The 18,550-nt window shown below is 41.2% G+C and overlaps 1 protein-coding gene across 1 annotated transcript in view; it reads left to right on the forward strand.

The window, feature by feature from the left end:
- The window catches only part of LOC125646538 (fibril-forming collagen alpha chain-like), a 283,991-nt gene that overhangs the window by 179,775 nt on the left and 85,666 nt on the right, over positions 1-18,550 (forward strand). The window contains exons 31-34 of the mRNA XM_048872886.2: positions 13,363-13,524; positions 14,194-14,301; positions 14,486-14,593; positions 17,849-17,956. Coding sequence (XP_048728843.1) covers positions 13,363-13,524; positions 14,194-14,301; positions 14,486-14,593; positions 17,849-17,956 — 486 coding nt within the window. The remainder of the gene's footprint in view (positions 1-13,362; positions 13,525-14,193; positions 14,302-14,485; positions 14,594-17,848; positions 17,957-18,550) is intronic.

The raw sequence follows: 18,550 nt of genomic DNA on the forward strand, positions 1-18,550 counted from the left end.
ATTGTGATAGGAAATAAGTAAATCTAATAGGATTGTACAAGATAAATGCTGCATTTGAACTAGTTTTATTACAATTTACTCTTGACATACCATTACTTTGTGAATTGAAAAAACATAGAGATATTTACTACATATAAATACCACTTCCGCCACAGCCCAGGGTGGATCTGCGGAACCAAACTTCGTAGTAGTGCGCGCTGCAGGCACGTAAAACCAGGGACGTTTTGACGTTCATTTCCCGTTATAATTACACGAAACGTAAGTTGTCATCAAATGCAAAGTAAGATATATTGTCCCTACATTAAAAAGGATACCCCCACCCCCACGGATGGGGTTCGATTTCAGTGGCTTCCTAACATGGCTATGTCAATAAACGAAATCATTTGAAGCTGTGAATTTTCGGGTGGCATAGAGATTAATAAATATTTGAAGGTATGTTTGAACACAACTATTGTGGGGAAATATGTTAGAAATCTTTTAATATTAAATAAGAGACGAAGATGCAAGAATACAACAACATAAGGCCTCAACCTTGGTCATTTTTTGTGTGCCATAAATTGAAGGTTTTCATATGGGGTGGATCTTCATAGAGAACTACAGGTCTGCAACTTGACTTATGCTGGCGTAAAGTATCGCAGTGTATGCCTTCATGCATTTTCAAATTCGTGTCTTAAACGACTGCTACTCACGGCGATTCTATCAGCGAAACTGTATGTTGAGTTTGATTATAGCATATTAAATTTATTAACTGCAGTGGCGGATTTAAAGGGGGCGCAGCCGCCCCCCCCCCCCCCTAAAATTTTCAAATTTAAGGTAAATCGTGGTATCTTGTTTAGAAAAATGTATTAAACGCTATAAGAAGCAACAATTTCTCCCACTCTCGAAGAAATAAGTGACAAAATCTTTTGATTTTTTGAATTACTTTGTTGGGATAACTTAATTTTGTCCAAAACCCCTCAATATTTGCGTCATGTCATCAATTTCACCTTATAAAAAATGATAGAAAATAGTACATTTGACTAAATAGGAGACATATTTCAAGCCCTACAACATCTGTAAAATCTAGGAGCTTTTGGAGGCTTTGCCCCCTGGGCCCCCACCAGGACTTCGCCCTGGACCCACTGGAGGCCTAAAGGCGGCCCCCAGACCCCATAAAGTTGCTCCCCCCGTAACCGCAATTCCTGGATCCGGTAACTCATACATTTTTCCTGCTTTTATAACAAATGACAATAATATACATGTATTGCATGATAGTAAGGGATTGTTACACCGTAAATCGTCGCCCGTCCCAAGTCGTCGCCGGCGGTGTGCCGTTTGGATACTATACCGCCGGTTGGAGACTCGTGTGAAAACCTCGAGAGACACCTACTCTTTATTTTTCTTTTTGTTGAACTCGTTGCTCTCTCTCTCTCTCTCTCTCTCTCTCTCTCTCTCTCTCTCTCTCTCTCTCTCTCTCTCTCTTAATAAGTCAATACACAAACAAGCTCACAAACAAATAAATGAAACTATGTGCTTAGTCCTGAAGTGATTGCCTATACACAAAACACCGGAAAAACACTTATAAACACATATATTCACCACTAAACAGGACAACTTACGAAGGATCAACGAATACACGAACTATAGTGCTGCACTTTCTAAAGCACGTCTGCTCTTCTTAGAGTTCGCGGGTAAGAGAGAGACAGCCGCACGTGCAGGCTCAGAGGACTCCGAACCCGATCAGAAATACCAAAAATCCACCCCCCAAAATCACTACACCCCCCCCCCCCCCATTTTGAGGAGGAATGTCCCAATTCCGATAAGTTAAACCTGCAGCACTGTAGCTTACAATAGATACATACAATCTCACAAATAAATGAATGAATTACAGCTATGATTTACAGTATGATAAACTTTACTCTATAAAATCATAGTACTTTAGCAGTCCAAAAAGTTCACAACACAGAAAGTCACGGTCACACAACGCATCACAGAAAATCCAGCAACAGGAAAGTCACATCACAGAGTCACATACGGTCACAAACTTTCCACATGAAAACGTTACAGGACAGGTATCGACTTGGGCATTGGACACGGCACATCACACCAGAGGACATCACACCTTCCAGGTCAGCAGATCCGGAAACCCCAAAAGGAAATACCCCTGCCCAAGAATGGCTGGGTTACTGCAGCCTAATCTACCCTTCCCCGCATTTCGGAGTACTGGGTGCATGGAGTTTACACCCCTCATTAACTTTCTTTTCGTTACAAATTCTACCAAAACAGAACATTCTCCCCGCCCAAAGGACGGAAACAGTTCCTATCAGCGCCAGCTCAATCTACCGCATTACTCATTAATCGCTCACCCCACCCTTGGCCACACCCCCCAAACCTATAATACTAAAGTACAGTCAGGGCAATAATAGGTGGGGCACTGTTTTACGCGGTCGTCAGTCTCCCCCACACATGCAGGGTGGAACCAATCCCTACAAGTGTCGCACTGCACCATAAGTCCCACGGGGTTAGTGGTCTTGCAGAGGCAGTAAGTGTATCGTTTTCTTTTGCCCTTGCGTCTCTTTTTCCCCAGGTCATTGGTAACCTGGGGTGGCTTTGTTTCGGTGCTCTTAGCCTTGCTACGCGTGCCTAAATATGGGCCACCCCCGCTACCCTTTTGCTCCCCCGTCACAACTGGTATGCTGAGAGGAGTTGTCCATTTAGGCAGCTGGCAGGACTCACAGACCTTTAACTTATCATGATGCATAGTTATGACGTCGCGACGGGTCCGAATTGCATAGATGGTATCCAACTTCACCTCAGCTACCACGCCGGGACCTAACCAGACTGACTCTACCTTTTTCCCTGCATTGCGGCGCCAGTAAACTAGATCTCCCACCTTATACTTTCGCTCACGCATGTGGAGATCGTAATCTCTTTTCATGACTTTCTGCGCCGCCCGCAACTTTTCACGCGCAATTTCATGGACTGAGAAAAGAGACTCTTCCAGCCCTGCCACATATTTATCAGTATCCCCCTCCCTCTCATTTTGAAAAGGTTCCCCAGGGGGCGGTCTGAACATAAATGTGGCAGGACTGTTGACTTCCCGACCTAGCATTAACCGGTTAGGTGTATACCCTGTTTGTCTGTTTACTGCGGAGCGCAACGCCCCAGCGAGAACACCCAATTTCCTGTCCCAAGTTTTGGCCTGATTGTCTATGAAGCAGCGAATGGCATCCATAAGGGTACGATTATATCGCTCAACTTGGCCATTACCTGACGGTCTATAGGGGGTAGTACGCGATTTGTGTATTCTAAGTAATTCGCACACCCTCCTGAACAACTCGCTTTCGAAATTACGCCCTTGGTCTGTAAACACCTCGAAGGGGTAACCAACTCGCCCGAAAAACTCATCAATCATTGCTCTCGCAGTCACTTTCGCTGTCTGCGAGGGAAGTGACACGCGCTCTACCCACTTAGTGAAACTGTCCACCATCATTAATATATATTTGCTCCCTGCCTCAGTGCGAGGGAAGGGCCCCAAAAAATCTAAGTGGACTTTCTCCATTGGACTACCCGCCTGATAACTTTTCAACCCAGACCTGGCGGGTAATGGAACCCGGTTGTTCCGACAGCAGGTGTCACAAGTGAGGACGTGCCTCTTGACATCATCGGCCATTTTCCGCCAATAAAAGTTCTCCCGAGCTCTCAGCTTTGTTCGCTGCACCCCCTGGTGGCCAGAACTGGGTATGTCATGTACCAGACAGAACCTCATCACGCAGGCTCTTGGGGACTAAGAGTCTGTCTGGATCAGGAGAACCTATTCTCCAAATCACCCCTGCCCATCTTATCTGAACTGATTGCGTTCGAGAAAATAACATTTCTCCTCAGGACCCAGCAAAACCAACTCGCTGTCTTTGGGTAAAGTACCTGAGGTAAGAAAATTCCTAAGATAGTGGAACAAAGGTTCTTCCCGCTGCAACCCAGCAATTTCCCCTGGACTGTAGGATGAAAGGGAAATCCCAAAGAGACCTGTCCCCGACCCTGCGGGACCCACACTGTCCCCTGACAACTGACGTACTGAATGGGTCTCGCCTATCGAGTTACACTCTATTACGCATGAACCAGCAACACCCGCATCGCGAGTGACGGCTAAGCTCGCTCTCGGGAGTTGTCGATCCCCCGAGGATATTCCGGAATTGTCCGCTAGAAACCAAGAAACGGTGGGGCTCATCTCTCCCCCGTGTTCCCCGACTTTGGGAACTGAACTGCTACTCTCGCCCTTGTCCGCGAACAGAGACGCAAAGGGAATAATATCATCGACCTCCTCATAGAAATTTTGCCCTTTCTTATGAGCCCGTCGGCAATAGTGACAGCCCCCACAAGGCAAATCTTCAAGTCGGACTGAAACGCCAAGGGGTCGGCAGGGCTGTACCACGTCTCTTGAAAGCGCGTCAGCGTTAACGTGCTTTTTACCTGGGCGATGGACGATAGTCATGTCGTATTGGCTGAGTTCCTCCAGCCAGCGTGCAATCTGTCCTTCTGGGTGACGGAAATTCACTAACCAAGTTAAACTATGGTGGTGTGTTCGCACCATAAATTTGCGGCCTAACAGGTAATGACGGAACTGACGTGTGAACCGTACAACTGCCAAGAGTTATTTACGCGTTGTGCAGTATCGGCGCTGTTCGGCGGAAAGCACGGCGCTAGCATAACCGATTGTCCACTCATGACCATCCTGAACCTGACTCAACTCCCCGCCAATGGCGAGATCGGAAGCATCTGTGTCCAGGACGAACCTACCGCCTGTGTTTGGAATAGCTAGGACAGGCGGACGTGTGAGCAGCGCAACTAGACCCTCGAATGATTGCTGCTGTTCGACCCCCCACCGGAAAGGGGCTTTACCGGTGACGGCATATAAGGGTGCGGCAATTTAGGAGAATCTAGGGATAAAGTTTCGGTGATAGTTGGCGAAGCCCAGGAATCTTTCGACTGATTGTGTGTTCCCGGGCACTGGCCAATCGCGAACAGCTTCAATATACTGGTCCCCCATTTCTACTCCATTTGCAGTAACTGACCGCCCAGAAACTCAACCTTTTGCCTAAAGAATTCGCACTTTCTAGGCTTAAACTTGAGCCCATACTGGCGGAATCTTTCAAATACACTGCGCAGATTATCTAAATGCACTCGAGCGGACTCCCCAAGTATAAGGACGTCGTCTAGGAAAGCTAAAACGATCTTCCAATTCAGCCTACTCAATACTAAATTGACTGCCCGTGCAAAACTGGCAGGGGCATTACACAGACCGAACCCCATGCGGGTGGACTCGAAAAGCCGTATTTAGTTATGAAGGCCGTCTTTTTACAGTCATCAGGGTGAATCTTTATCTGCAAATAAGCTACGTTCGCGTCTAATTTAGAGAACCACAGGTTACCTGCTTATGTGTATAAACACTCCTCTATGAGGGGCAGCGGGTACGTGTCCTTAATGGAGCCATCTTTCTTCCTGACCAGTACGGGGGCCGATGCCCAATCCGAGTTAGATGGCTGGATTACAACTGCAGATAACATCTTGTCCAAATGACCCTCTTCTTCCCCTTGAAATACAGCTCCATCAACAGTCGCTCCGCCTCCTCGCGCACGTCAGGCGGTGCATGAGTGCGGACATCCTCTAATATCGGCTGAATGTGTGGCGGAACGTCAGCACTGCGCTTGGATCCGACTTGTCGTACGTTAACAGAAGGCGAGCATACTTCTGTCACGGGAGTCGCTACAGCCACTTGCTGTCCAGCTTTAAACACGTGACTTTGCGAAGTCATATTAATCAGACAGATTTTACCATTCTTCCCGGCTGGATTAATTGACCTAGACGGAAGCACCCCTGGAGGGAATTTGTCGACCGGCTCCAGAATAAAATCTGTTAGATCACCCTGCACTGTACAGTCAATAACCCCAGGTGACAGCGGAGGTAAGTGAACACGACGGGCTGACACAGCCTGCACCGAACCAGCCCTCGCTTTATGCATAGGTTGTATGGAAAAGCTACCCCCGACCCTCAGCTCCCCAGCGCCACAATGCAATTGCACCCCGTGTTTTTGCATAAAGTCGATCCCAAGGAGCATCTCATCCTGTAATGGGGCAACATAAACACGGTGCTCCAGCTGTTCATCCCCAATTTCTAATTCCACAGGTCCCAGGGAACCCACCCCATGGTTGCCCCGCCTCTAGCCAAGTTAACATCCACTCTTGTGGTTATCTCGGGGCAGGGAGACATGCTATCATATATCCTTTGAGACATAATGGTGATCCTGGCTGCCGTATCGACGACGGCATGCACGCCAATGCCGTTTTCTTTGATTGGCACACGCCAAGCACTCTCCCCATAACCGAGGGCCCCTGACCTCACAGAGGGAATGACTCTAGTTGCTGCACCCACTGTGGGGGGATTTTTAAAGCTAAGATGCTTATTGTCAGAACCCTTCCCTGTACTAGAACGAAGTGGGGTCACTGACCTTGACCTGTTGGGACAATCCCTTCGAAAATGACCAGGCTGTTTGCATTCAAAACATGTGTCAGACCCCTGACGCGACTTGGAGGAGGACCCCCCTCCTGCCGCTTCTGGGATACCCTATTGTCCGCCCCTACCCCGCGTGCTGCGTTCAGGAGTAGGCCAGCGTTCTACTGTTTTAGGGTGATACGAATCCGTACGCAGCGCTGGTGAGGTGGATCGAGACCATTCCTCACCCAATAGCTGACTGTCGCACGACACAGAATGCACTCCCTTACTTCGACGCGGGGTGAGAGCGCGACGACTCAGCTGATACGTCTTAATGCAGGGGACTGCCTCGTCCACAGAAATGGGTGGGCTATCGATCAGTCGCCTGCCAGCCTTCACATCCTGGCAGACCATCGCGAATCGGAGGACCGCCTGCTCCTGGAGCACTTGTCCCAGTACTCTCGCCCCTAGAGCTCGCTGGGCAGTCTCTGTGACGTGATCGCCCCATTGCTCTAAAGACTCATCAATCCCCTGAGTCATTGAATTGAACTCAACCTGTGATGCCGCCTGCAACGTACGTTTTCCAAAACGCTGCTCAAAACGAGCTACTATTTCACCGAATGTCACCCCTCCCCTCCCAGGAGGAGAGTATATGGAAATACCTCAGGGCTGCCCCCTCTATCGAGACACTTAATGCCAGAAGACTGTCGTCATCATTTCATCCATAATAACGGGCCAAGGTTTTGAACTTTGCGTAGAACAAACCCCATTCTAAACTACCATTATAGTTGAGGCTCTTAGCCTCCGCGCGGATGTTACGACCCAGCCTTCCCGAACTGCTACTTGGTGACCACTATGAGGAAGTACCCAAGAGTCTCTCAGAGAGTCCTAACAAACAGGCTTCACTAGTGACGGGTGGAGCGAACGAGACTTCCCTGTTTGCCCCGACTGACCCTGGGAATTAGATGAGTGGCCTTGTGTCCCAGGGGATTCCCTACTTACTGGGTTTACATATCCCCTATGAATCTGGGCAACACCATACATACTTGAGTTATGTGGGCTATCATTGCTACATGTATACAGGAGCTCCCCCAAGGGACTGCTCCCCTACTCTGGCGTAACTGCCCTACACCACCATTGAGATCTGGCATGGCTGGCCCTACTTCCCCAACTGCCACCCTCCCTGGGTGATACTTCTCTGGGGTTACCACCACTGCCTCCACTATACATTGGGATACCTGTGTCCGATTGCCCAGAATGACCACCCTTGGACAATGATGTCCCCCATAGGATGAAGTGAACTGGGTATCACTTGGCATACTTGCCATACTGGGGATACCTATACCCCCACTGTCACCAGCTTGAATAGGCTGTGCAGCTAAGTTCCCAATGGGGGATCCCCAACTACAGTGGTCCTCCCTGGGAACTGATCCCTGGGAGTGCCTACTCCCTAAGGAACCCGACAACCCTTCCAGCAACTATGTCATCTGTGTCAGCCTAGATTCAAACCTAGCCTCCAGGGCATCTACCCTAGCCAGCACCCCCTCGTCCCCTGGTGCATACCCTGACCTTTGTCTACCTTCCACATTGCTGTTATCGCCCGTTGCGGGATCCCTAGTACCCCTCTGGGTCAAGGACATATCAACTTCTCCCAGTAATGTAGTATCCCTACTCTGTTTTTCAAATGAAGAGCCATGCCCCCTTCTAAGGGGGGTTATCACAAGAAAAGCTTCCTGACAAAGTGGAGATTCAAGTTTGCAGAAATCATGACCCCTGGGGTTAGGTAGGGGCCTCAATAGGGGATCAAAGTTTTACATGCAAATGTATACGGAACCAAACTTGGCACAAATGTCAAAGCATCTTTAGATAATTAGTTAATATGAAAAGTCATATCCGTCTACAAAGGCATATGATAATTGATGAATTTATAGTCGTTATCTTTGAAAAGTTTTTTTCTGAAACAATCTGTTTGTATAATGATATTTTTGCTCAAGTACGTTATGTGACCGATTGGAATTGGTCAGCGTCCGGCGTCGTGCGTCGTCCGTTAACAACTTCTTCCCAGAAACTACCGGGCCAATCTTGACCAAATTTGGTATGTAGCATCTGTAAATGAAGGCGACTGGAAATTGTAAATTTCATGATCCCCCAACCTAAGGGGCCTTCATTTTGGGATAAAAACTGTAAAATTTATGTATTTCTTCAAAAATCTTCTTCGTTACTCCTGGGCATCTAGCAGATAAAGTGAGTATATAGTAATGATGAGCAAGGAAGCTTCTACTAAGGTTGTAAATTTCATGATCCCCGGGATAGGGGTTCCGATCCCAGGGTGAGGCCAAACTTACTATATAGTATTTATGTGTAAAACACTCCTTTAGTGCTATTGATACTAAATTTAGTTATTTAGAAAGAGCAGGTAGTCCTTTACCAAAATTGTAAATTTGATTATTCCTGGGGTAGGGGTTTTGGTATTAGGGTTGGTCCAAAATAGTTAGTTATTAAATGTGTGAACAATATAAATTTTTAACTTCTTCTTGATAACTGTCATTCCAATTCTTTTCATATTTGGTAAGAAGCATCTTTAGAACAAGGGGGCATAAATTGTAAATTTCAGGATTCTTGCACCCCTGGAGCCGTAGGGGGACAAAAACTGCCCAAAATGTACCAATTTTCAAAATTCTTCCTCTCTACAACCACACACGTGTAAGAAAAACTAAATGCATAGTAATGTAGAGCAGGGAGGCCTCTACTTAAATTGTAAATTTCATGATCCGTGGCAGGGGTTTTGACTACAGGGTGGGGCCAAACTTACTATATAGTGTTTATGTGTAAAACATTTAAATAGCATCTTCTTTAGTGTTATTGATACTACATTGAAACTAAATGGATATCTAGAAAGAGTAGGTAGTCCTTTACCAAAATTGTAAAGTTGTTGATCCCTTGGGTAGGGGTTTAGTATTAGGATGGGACCAAACTTAGTATATAGTATTTATGTGTAAGTTTGGTGATACTTTATCAAATCTAAATGCATGCTTAGGATTAGCAGAAAAAGATGTACAAAGAATGGTGTGTTTCACAACCCATGGTTTTGACTCTAGGATGGGTCCAAATTAGTCATATCTTTTAATATTTTAATATTGATTGATGTTGATACACATCTTATACTATGTAAAGCCTTTCACCATTGTATGCACTTTTTAAGGCATTGGAGTTTTAAGAATACATCTTGTTTTATACTGTTGATGAACATTACAATCTAGCTTAGATATTCAGAACAGGATATTTTTTCTAGATTTCATGGACTTTGGGAGTAGTGATTCTTTTTCACTAGTACTCAGTTGACCGATAAGGCCTGTGGGCTTCTTGTTTATTGCTAGGAACTGATGCTCAGGTGAGCGATGTGGCCCATGGGCCTCATGTCGTATTTCCATTCTCCTTGAATGCTGAATTACTTGCTTATCAACCAAATCAGGCGATTTAATTAACTGAGTATTGCGAACTATGAAAGTACAATATCTCGGACGTACATGTATTGTGTCGACAAAATAAACTACGTTGCCTTGACCTCAAAATTAATGGAAAATGTCCGAGGCTGCAGAAGGAGAAAAAATTGATGGCGAAATATGAATGCATGTGACTGTCTATACCAATCAGATCACGCTTTGCATATAATTCTCATAATATTGTACATTAATTGCATCATAGTGGAGATATGAAGATTTATTCACCCAAGAAAAATCATATTTCCCGAGGGCAACGAAGAATAAATCTTCATATCTCCCGAACATTCATGCAATAAATTGTTTATTATACCGAAACAAAGCAAGACTACAAAAGTGCATTTGAAATTGGAGTTCGCTCATCTATACATTGTATGGAGCTGAGATCGCCCTAACGGTAACACCGCGCCGTCAACGTATTACGGTAAAAGGTACAAACAACGAAATACAGTGATATAATTCCAATGTTATTTATTACAATTGTTTTGATTGGACAAAAATAAAGCTGAACAAGAGTTTATACATCAATAAATCCGAAAACGCGATGTATTCATACACGCCTGAAAACAAATAACATAGTGCGGGGAAACTATTCAAATTTTTGCAATTGTTAATAAAATGAATGAATTGAAATTATAAGAATCAAACATTCATTTTGAAGAATTTATCGATGTGTAAACTCCGGACATTTTACTCACAAACTTAAGGTAACTCCATACTCGCAGTTTTATCTGATACAAGTTTGAAAAATGTATTTATTTCCATTCATTAGAGTTAAAACTAACAAATTATCAAATAAAATACATATGTCATCACACTTTTTAAGATACGAGACGTACATAAACAGAATCATATATCACCGTCAGCAAATTGCAATTTTCCGTAAACAGCGTTATCAAAATTTCATACAAACTGGTTATGACGATATAGTAGCATTCATAACAATTTCATGAAACTGTATCTTCACAAAAATATACGAAATGTCTGTAAAAATAAAGGAAATCTATCGCATAATAGACTTGATAAAGAAATCAATAGAAACAGAGTTATTGTCCTTGGATTCAATAATTTAAAACGTATCATTGATTATTCATTTATAACTAAGACTTTTAAAATAATTTATTTTTAACAAAAATTTTTACAATGACTATCGGAAAAGACTCCAACAAAATTTATGTTCCTATCACGCATAAATGTAAATAAATCATTGATTTTGCAAAATCTGATGACATCACAGGAGGGTGGAATTACTTTAACATAAAAGTGCTTCGCACTTTTATTCAGTTTGTGAGTAAAATGTCCGGAGTTTACACATCGATAAATTCTTCAAAAAGAATGTTTAGTCCTATAATAATAACCAGTTTTTGTATGTTCATTCTCTTTGAATGCTAATTTACTTGCTTGTTTTTGTATTAACCAAAATCAGGCGAACTATGTGACGTCACAATACACTTCATCTACCTTGACGTTGAATTAATGGAAAATGCACGAGGTTGCCCAAGGGCTAAATATGATGGGGAGATATGATGTTTGAGAGGCAGATATGAAGTTTTGTCATCCTTGGCAAGTTACTGTCAAGATCAATCAGATTACGCGTTGCATAGAATTCTCATAATGAGGTATAATAAATTGTTTTTTATACCGAAACAAAGCAAGACTACAAAAATGCATTTGAAATTGGAGTCCTCTCATCTATACATTGTATGTAGCTGAGATTGCCCTAACTGTAACACCGTCAACTTATCAGAAGGTACAAACAACGAAATACAGTGATATGATAACCAGTTTTTGTATTTCCATTCTCCATGAATGCTGATTTACTTCCTTTAATTTTCTATCAACCAAAACCAGGCGATTTAACTGTGGATCAGATACCCGCCTATTTTATGCTTCACGAACTATGAAAGTACAATGATTCGGATTTATTGTGACGTCACAATAAACTTCGTCTACCTTGACGTTAAATGTATGGAATATGCACGAGGCTGCCCAAGGGGTGATATGCAATCGGATCACGCGCTCGTCCTTTTCCGTAACCGGTAAGAAGACTCGGACGTGGATCGGCGCAAGAATTGCATCAAAACGATGCATTTCTTCGCCGGAAACGCGCCCGTGGATGAGTGTTAAAAGGCCAGAACCGAATCCCTGAATATTATGTTATTTATATTTTCACCACAGATTCAGTTTTGGTATCATTAACGTCTTATTCACTCTAATACATAACATGTAAGTGGAAATTGATAGTGGTACAATACCCTAGATGTGTATAATATCTTAGATGCATTTGAAAGTTCACGTTTCATAGTGTAACGTACGACTGTGACGTCAAAGTTACGTTTACGTATACGTAACAACCAACTCTGATGGCGTCGATCCACATACGAGGTTCATTTGTGGTTACGGAAATAGCCGAGTAGTTACGATTGGAGTGATATGATGTTTGAGAGGGAGATATGAAGTTTTATCATCCCTAGTCTCGTGCAACCAGACGCTCTGCTTTCTCCGTAAATCTGTGATCGTCGGAGTTTTACGGAGACAGCCGAGTGTCTGGTTGATCGAGACTATATCATCCCTGGAATGTGACTGTCTAGACCAAGCAGATTACGCGTTGCATAGAATTCTCATACTGAGGTATAATAAATGAATATTACATGTAGTTGAGGGAAACATTGAAAATGTTCACCCCGGGAAAACCATCGTCAAACGAGGCGTATCCGAGGTTGTTAATGGTTTCTCAGGGGGTGAGAAATTGTCAATGTTACCCTCAACTACATGTTATATTTGTTTTTATAACAACAAAGCAGAAAGACTTTCGTCTTTTGACATTTAATCAATCACTGTCATGCGATATTTCATATATCGATGCGCTGGGTATTCGTGTTTATTGCAAACGCCCAATTGTTGTTCAGTTCTGCAAACTATTTCCTGTAATTATTTCTTAATCATACTTGAATCATATGTATTTTGTTTTTCATACACGTAGTATGTGTCGTTCTCACTTGCTGAGAAACACAAATGCTTGTAAAATTGACAATAAATGATATTCTTTATTCAAAATTTTAACATTCAGCTCTAGTTAAAGTATATACTAGTATTTGGTTTTTGCTATTTCCATGGTATTCATCCAGGCTGTAGTTCTGTCTCGTGTGGGAATGAAATTAGTTGAAACTGAAATAATGTATTAGTAACGTATTAGTCGTACTAGTCGTCGTCCTTGTCCAGGAAAAATTCTACAAGATTGCGTATTCAATAAAATGCGACAATGTCGTTTGATATCTATATATACATATATTTACTCCTGAAGAATTGACACAACCAGTCGAGTATACTCTATCGGCTTTGTGATATATTTTATTATATATATATATATATATATATATATATATATATATAGGGTGTCGACGGCATACCTGGCAGAAAAGGGGAACGGGGAGATCGAGGCATTGTTGGAATTCCTGGACAACCTGGTTCAGTGGGGAGAAATGGTCCCCAGGGACATCCTGGGAAGCCAGGAGCACCTGGACCTCAGGGACCAACAGGCAACGATGGTCTCGTGGTAAGCATTCACTATTACAGTGGCACAAATATTACCTTACCTGAAAAATCTACTGTTAAATAATCATGCTATGTGGAGTCAGTTCTAATACATTATACTAATACCCCCGCTACAGCTCTAGACGCCGTACTTGTCAAATTTGTGTAACTGGTGACGTCTCTACATAAGTGAAAAAGTCTCGAGAAAAGGTTACTCTTAACTTTCATAACATATCGTAACATAAGTATTAAGTAAATAGTCTTTTAGATATATAAATGGTTTATTTCTTTTATTCAAGTTCATACATTTAGACCTAGGGCATGCCTGTATAGATCATAAGTGAAAATGCATTAAATCTGTAAATAGCCTCTTATCTTACTTCTGAAGATCTAACACAGAGATTGGCTGAATAGAAAATTGGCTCGAGATTTCTACCCAAATTGTCGAATAACCTGGTCCGTTGTTGAATAGGCCCAGTTCGGGTCACTTTTATATGTGAATCACAGCGAAAGTGAATTCAATCTTGAAAAATGCTCTCCTCTATTTGAGTGCATACTGTTAACCCCTGCAGCCAAAGTTTAAAGTAGTATATATAGGAATTAGCACGAGTGTCTTTAATTGCGTTCTGGTATTCCATTCTTTTAGAAAAGATATGCAAACTTAGCAGGGTACATATTTCTGATTTTATAGGGAATACGGGGTGAACCTGGACCTATGGGTCCAAGAGGGGAGGACGGTTCCCCAGGAAATCCAGGGCAACCAGGTCAAAAAGGATCCAGAGGCGAAGATGGAGCTGAGGTTCGATTGCAATGTTAGAAAATACAAAATCAAATTAAAATTAATGTTGTAATAAGTGCATTTACATATGTATTTTCATTCAGTAAACAGTAAGAATTGTGATTTTGCAAATTAATATTTATAAGTTCTCGTTCCAATTACCTCAAAATTCTTCAAAAGATACATTCGCCTATTTTATCCCCAGGGACCCATGGGACCTATTGGACCAATCGGAAATGCTGGAGAGATGGGACAACCGGGAGAACCAGGTGTTCGCGGAGAGAGAGGGCCTATGGGAGCAGTCGGTCCAATTGTAAGTAATCCTTGAAATCTATGAATGAATGTACAATTAGATTAGTTATCAAAACATTACAACAATCTTGAAAGAAGTTTCCCCTTATGTTTACTAAAATTTTGACTAGTATGGAGGACGAAAATCGCGAAATTAATAAAGAGGTATAGCGCATTTGCTAACGATACGGCCGACTCAGAAATCTAAATGGAAAACACCCGTTTCCAATAATAGACTGGCGTGTTATATTTAGATATAAGGCCAACGTTTTTTGTGTTTCGGTAACCAAGATAAATAACTACCGCAGTTTAGTATTACTGATATTTATATGAGTCGTTCTTTACTTAATAAATCATTTTCCTATTTGGAATGATGAACAGTACAATGTTTTCATAAACCTGTGCATTCATATTACACAACAACCCTTTTACATATGGCATTACTTAACTCACTGTTCTGACATGACTGCAGCGCCTTTAATAGATGTCATCAGTTCATTTGCCTTTGGTTGATGGTTCGAGTATTTAGCTTTGCCGAAATATCATATGACAGTTGCTACACGAGTTTTTATATTTTCTTTTGAGAAGTCAAACTGTATAACAGTTCTTTTCCTCCCTTGATCTATTTTTACTTATTACATGCTGTGCATTTGTGTCCTTTTTCTTGTAGTATTTGTTTAGCTTTTCGTCAGCCACATTACGGTTTGAAATTCCTGTGCACACAGGAACATGTTAGTGTAAACAAACGGAACTACAATGACCTCGGACCTCGGAATAAATTCCCTTTCTTTAATTCGTAACTTGCAAATATTAGAAGTTATGATGAAATGACTAATATTTATTATAATATATGTATCATAAACTTCATAGTTATTTCGGATTTCAAAGATTTCGGTTGAGCATCACTGAAGAGACATTATTTGTCGAAATGCGCATCTGGTGCATCAAAATTGGTACCGTATAAGTTTTACATTATGACCCCTGGGTCGAGGCCTCTGCTGGTGGACTGTTAGTCCCCGAGGGTCTCTACAGCCCAGTAGCTAAGTACTTCGTTACTAGCTTGAAAATACGGATGTATATTTAATTGCTGTTACAAAATTTAGAAATTCATTTCAAAATTAAGGATTATCTCCCTCATGCATAGCTCTTATCCTTGGACGAATTTGGCTCCACTTGTTTGGAACGCTGTTTTTGGCTATATTTAGCTCTAAAACTTCATAGTTATTTCGGATTTCAAAGATTTCGGTTGAGCATCACTGAAGAGACATTATTTGTCGAAATGCGCATCTGGTGCATCAAAATTGGTACCGTATAAGTTTTACATTCAAAACACCACCACACCCTCAAGAAAACGACCCCAAAAAAAATGAAAAGCAAAAAAATGAAAAGCAAAAAAAAAAAAAATAGATTGGAAAAATATTGGACTTGAACTCGGAATGTACATGTATGGTTTAAGTGTAAGATTACCGAGCACTTAAACCACTAGACCACCCAGGCATGTAAGTTAAAAGGTTTAACGTTTGACAGGCTGCTAAATCTCAAGGTAAATTTTGAGAACGATTTTTTCATATTTTATCCATTTTCAACAAGAGGGCCACCTTAAACCAAATTCCCTCCAACGGACTTATATATAGTCATAATCAAGTAAAACAATTTCAGTGTTTTAATTGTGGTTTAGGGTGGCCTTTTGCAACAGTTTGGAATTTTTATGCCCATTACGTTACATCTACTATATACTCTATATAATCACGGTGATGTTTATGCTTATCAAATAAAGATACTATCAACATATCGATATCTTTATTAAGTAATTTGGGTAAACACAAGTATAAACTGACATTGTATAGCAGAATATTTGTAAAAAATGATATTTAAGAAAAAGGTATTTATGTAGGCGAAATTGCATACCAAGTGCACTATACTCCTTTTGGTAATGTTGTATACATGGTTACATCCAGATTAAAAAGAGCACATTCCACCTCCTATAAATGCAGATTTCGTTAAAACTAAATTAAAAACACAATTTTGTTTTATCCACACAATTGCTGAGAGTAGTATTTTCATCAATTTCATTTAATGTTTTGTATTGGTGACTATGGTTATAAACTATAAACTTTATACCTGTCTCTTGAAATGAAAGTCCAACAAAAATGATGCACCATTATTCATCACAACCATTTTGAAATATACCCAATAAACACCCGTTATATAGGGCCACTAATTTTTTTTCATTGCACAAAATAGCTTCTTCAGTTGCTGAAGAAAGTAGTGTAACTTCACAAATATAGTGGTTGTGCGTAGTTTGCATTACAGTAAAGCATCAAAACAATTTATCATATATGCAGATCAGAGGAAATTTCTTTAAAAGTTCTCTCATTAGCTTTTAATACCTAAGTGGGACAGAATGGACCTACAGTCAGTAAAGAAGATGATGAAATGTATCAAAAGTGGCTTCTTTTTAAATGTGTAAATGTAAGAAATACATGTACACAATACTTGTCTATCGAAATGAAATTAATATTTTACTAAAGTGGAAGCATAAAAACAATGTCTTATTTACAAGTCATTTCCTGGATGTGATACTTACGAGCAACGAAATAACGTGATATGATAAGAATTCCATGAAAGGTGGACTAATTTTTAATTACTCTCTGAATTCTTATCATTTACTTAATTTGTGTATCAGTCGAATTGACACTGCGTCTGAGAAACTTACTAAGCAGATTCACTTATGCAAGAATAAAAAATTGCACCACCCCCGCGTGTATATGAAAGGCGAAGATAACGAACAGTGATCAATCTCATAACTCCTACAAGCAATACAAAATAGATAGTTGGGCAAACACGGACCCCTGGACACACCAGATATATAAATAATATAAATTGCTTCGCGCCTTATTATGTGCGAGATTTGTCGAAAGGGAAATAACTCGGATGTATCTCAAAATCGACGTATTGGATGCATAATTTGAAAGGATATTAGGCCTTTTCCAAAAACTAAATTGATGTTGTATAAATTAGGGGGGGGGGGGGGGGGGGCTATGCCCCCAGAGCAGGGCTTTATGAAACATATCCTGAAATGTCGTTTGACTTTTAAAGATGCTTTTAAGTAAGTGAATTCTAATTGTAAACAACTTTGATGGCTGTGAATTACTTAAACTTTTTTTCGGGGAATCTAACGTTGTCATAACCAGAATATTCTCTCAATTTAATATTAGTTTCTGTATGGAATGCATCAGCGCTTATGATAATGTTTAAATAAATTTGTCATTTACAGGGTGTACCTGGAGAAGCTGGTAAGTCTGGATTAGAAGGTCAACCCGGAAAGCAAGGTCCCCAAGGACCACCTGGAAACCCAGGAGCTGTAGGAGAACAGGGATTATCCGTGAGTGGAGTTTGTTTCCTAACGTTAACATTTTTATACCTGTATGCTGAAGCGATATGAACAAGGGGATATTTTTCAGTTATTGAATGAACGTAGTAATCTGTTTTAATTGACATCTGTTAGTTTCTCAGGTTTCTATATCTTTTTCCTCTCTGATGGGCCAAATTACACCTCACTTGGGTTTTTCAAAGACGGAGTTTGGAAACAACTCAGATAGGATTGAATCATTGAAAACAAAACAATTTTTAATAGTGAATGAGTCAGACATTACAAAACGCCCTTTTGTAGTACATGTACATGTAAAGGTAGAAGAAATCATGGCAAGTACAAAATAGAAATATAAAGGAGAAAGAATTTAACTTCTCACGTTAACAGTAATTAGCAGTCGTATGTGGTATAAATTCAATTATTCAAATCATGACTAAAGAAGTCATAATAGATTTTTAAAGTTCTAAATTCGAAGTATCTTAATGATAATCTCAAATATTCTTCTGATAGGGTTACGTCTGAGCTAGTTAATATGGAACCATAATTTTTAAACAGGCCTCTTACTCCTTAAAGGGACTGATTCACGATTTTTCTCAAAAGTTTGTT

The sequence above is a fragment of the Ostrea edulis genome, chromosome 6, assembly GCF_947568905.1.
Source record: "Ostrea edulis chromosome 6, xbOstEdul1.1, whole genome shotgun sequence".
Lineage (NCBI taxonomy): Eukaryota > Metazoa > Mollusca > Bivalvia > Ostreida > Ostreidae > Ostrea > Ostrea edulis.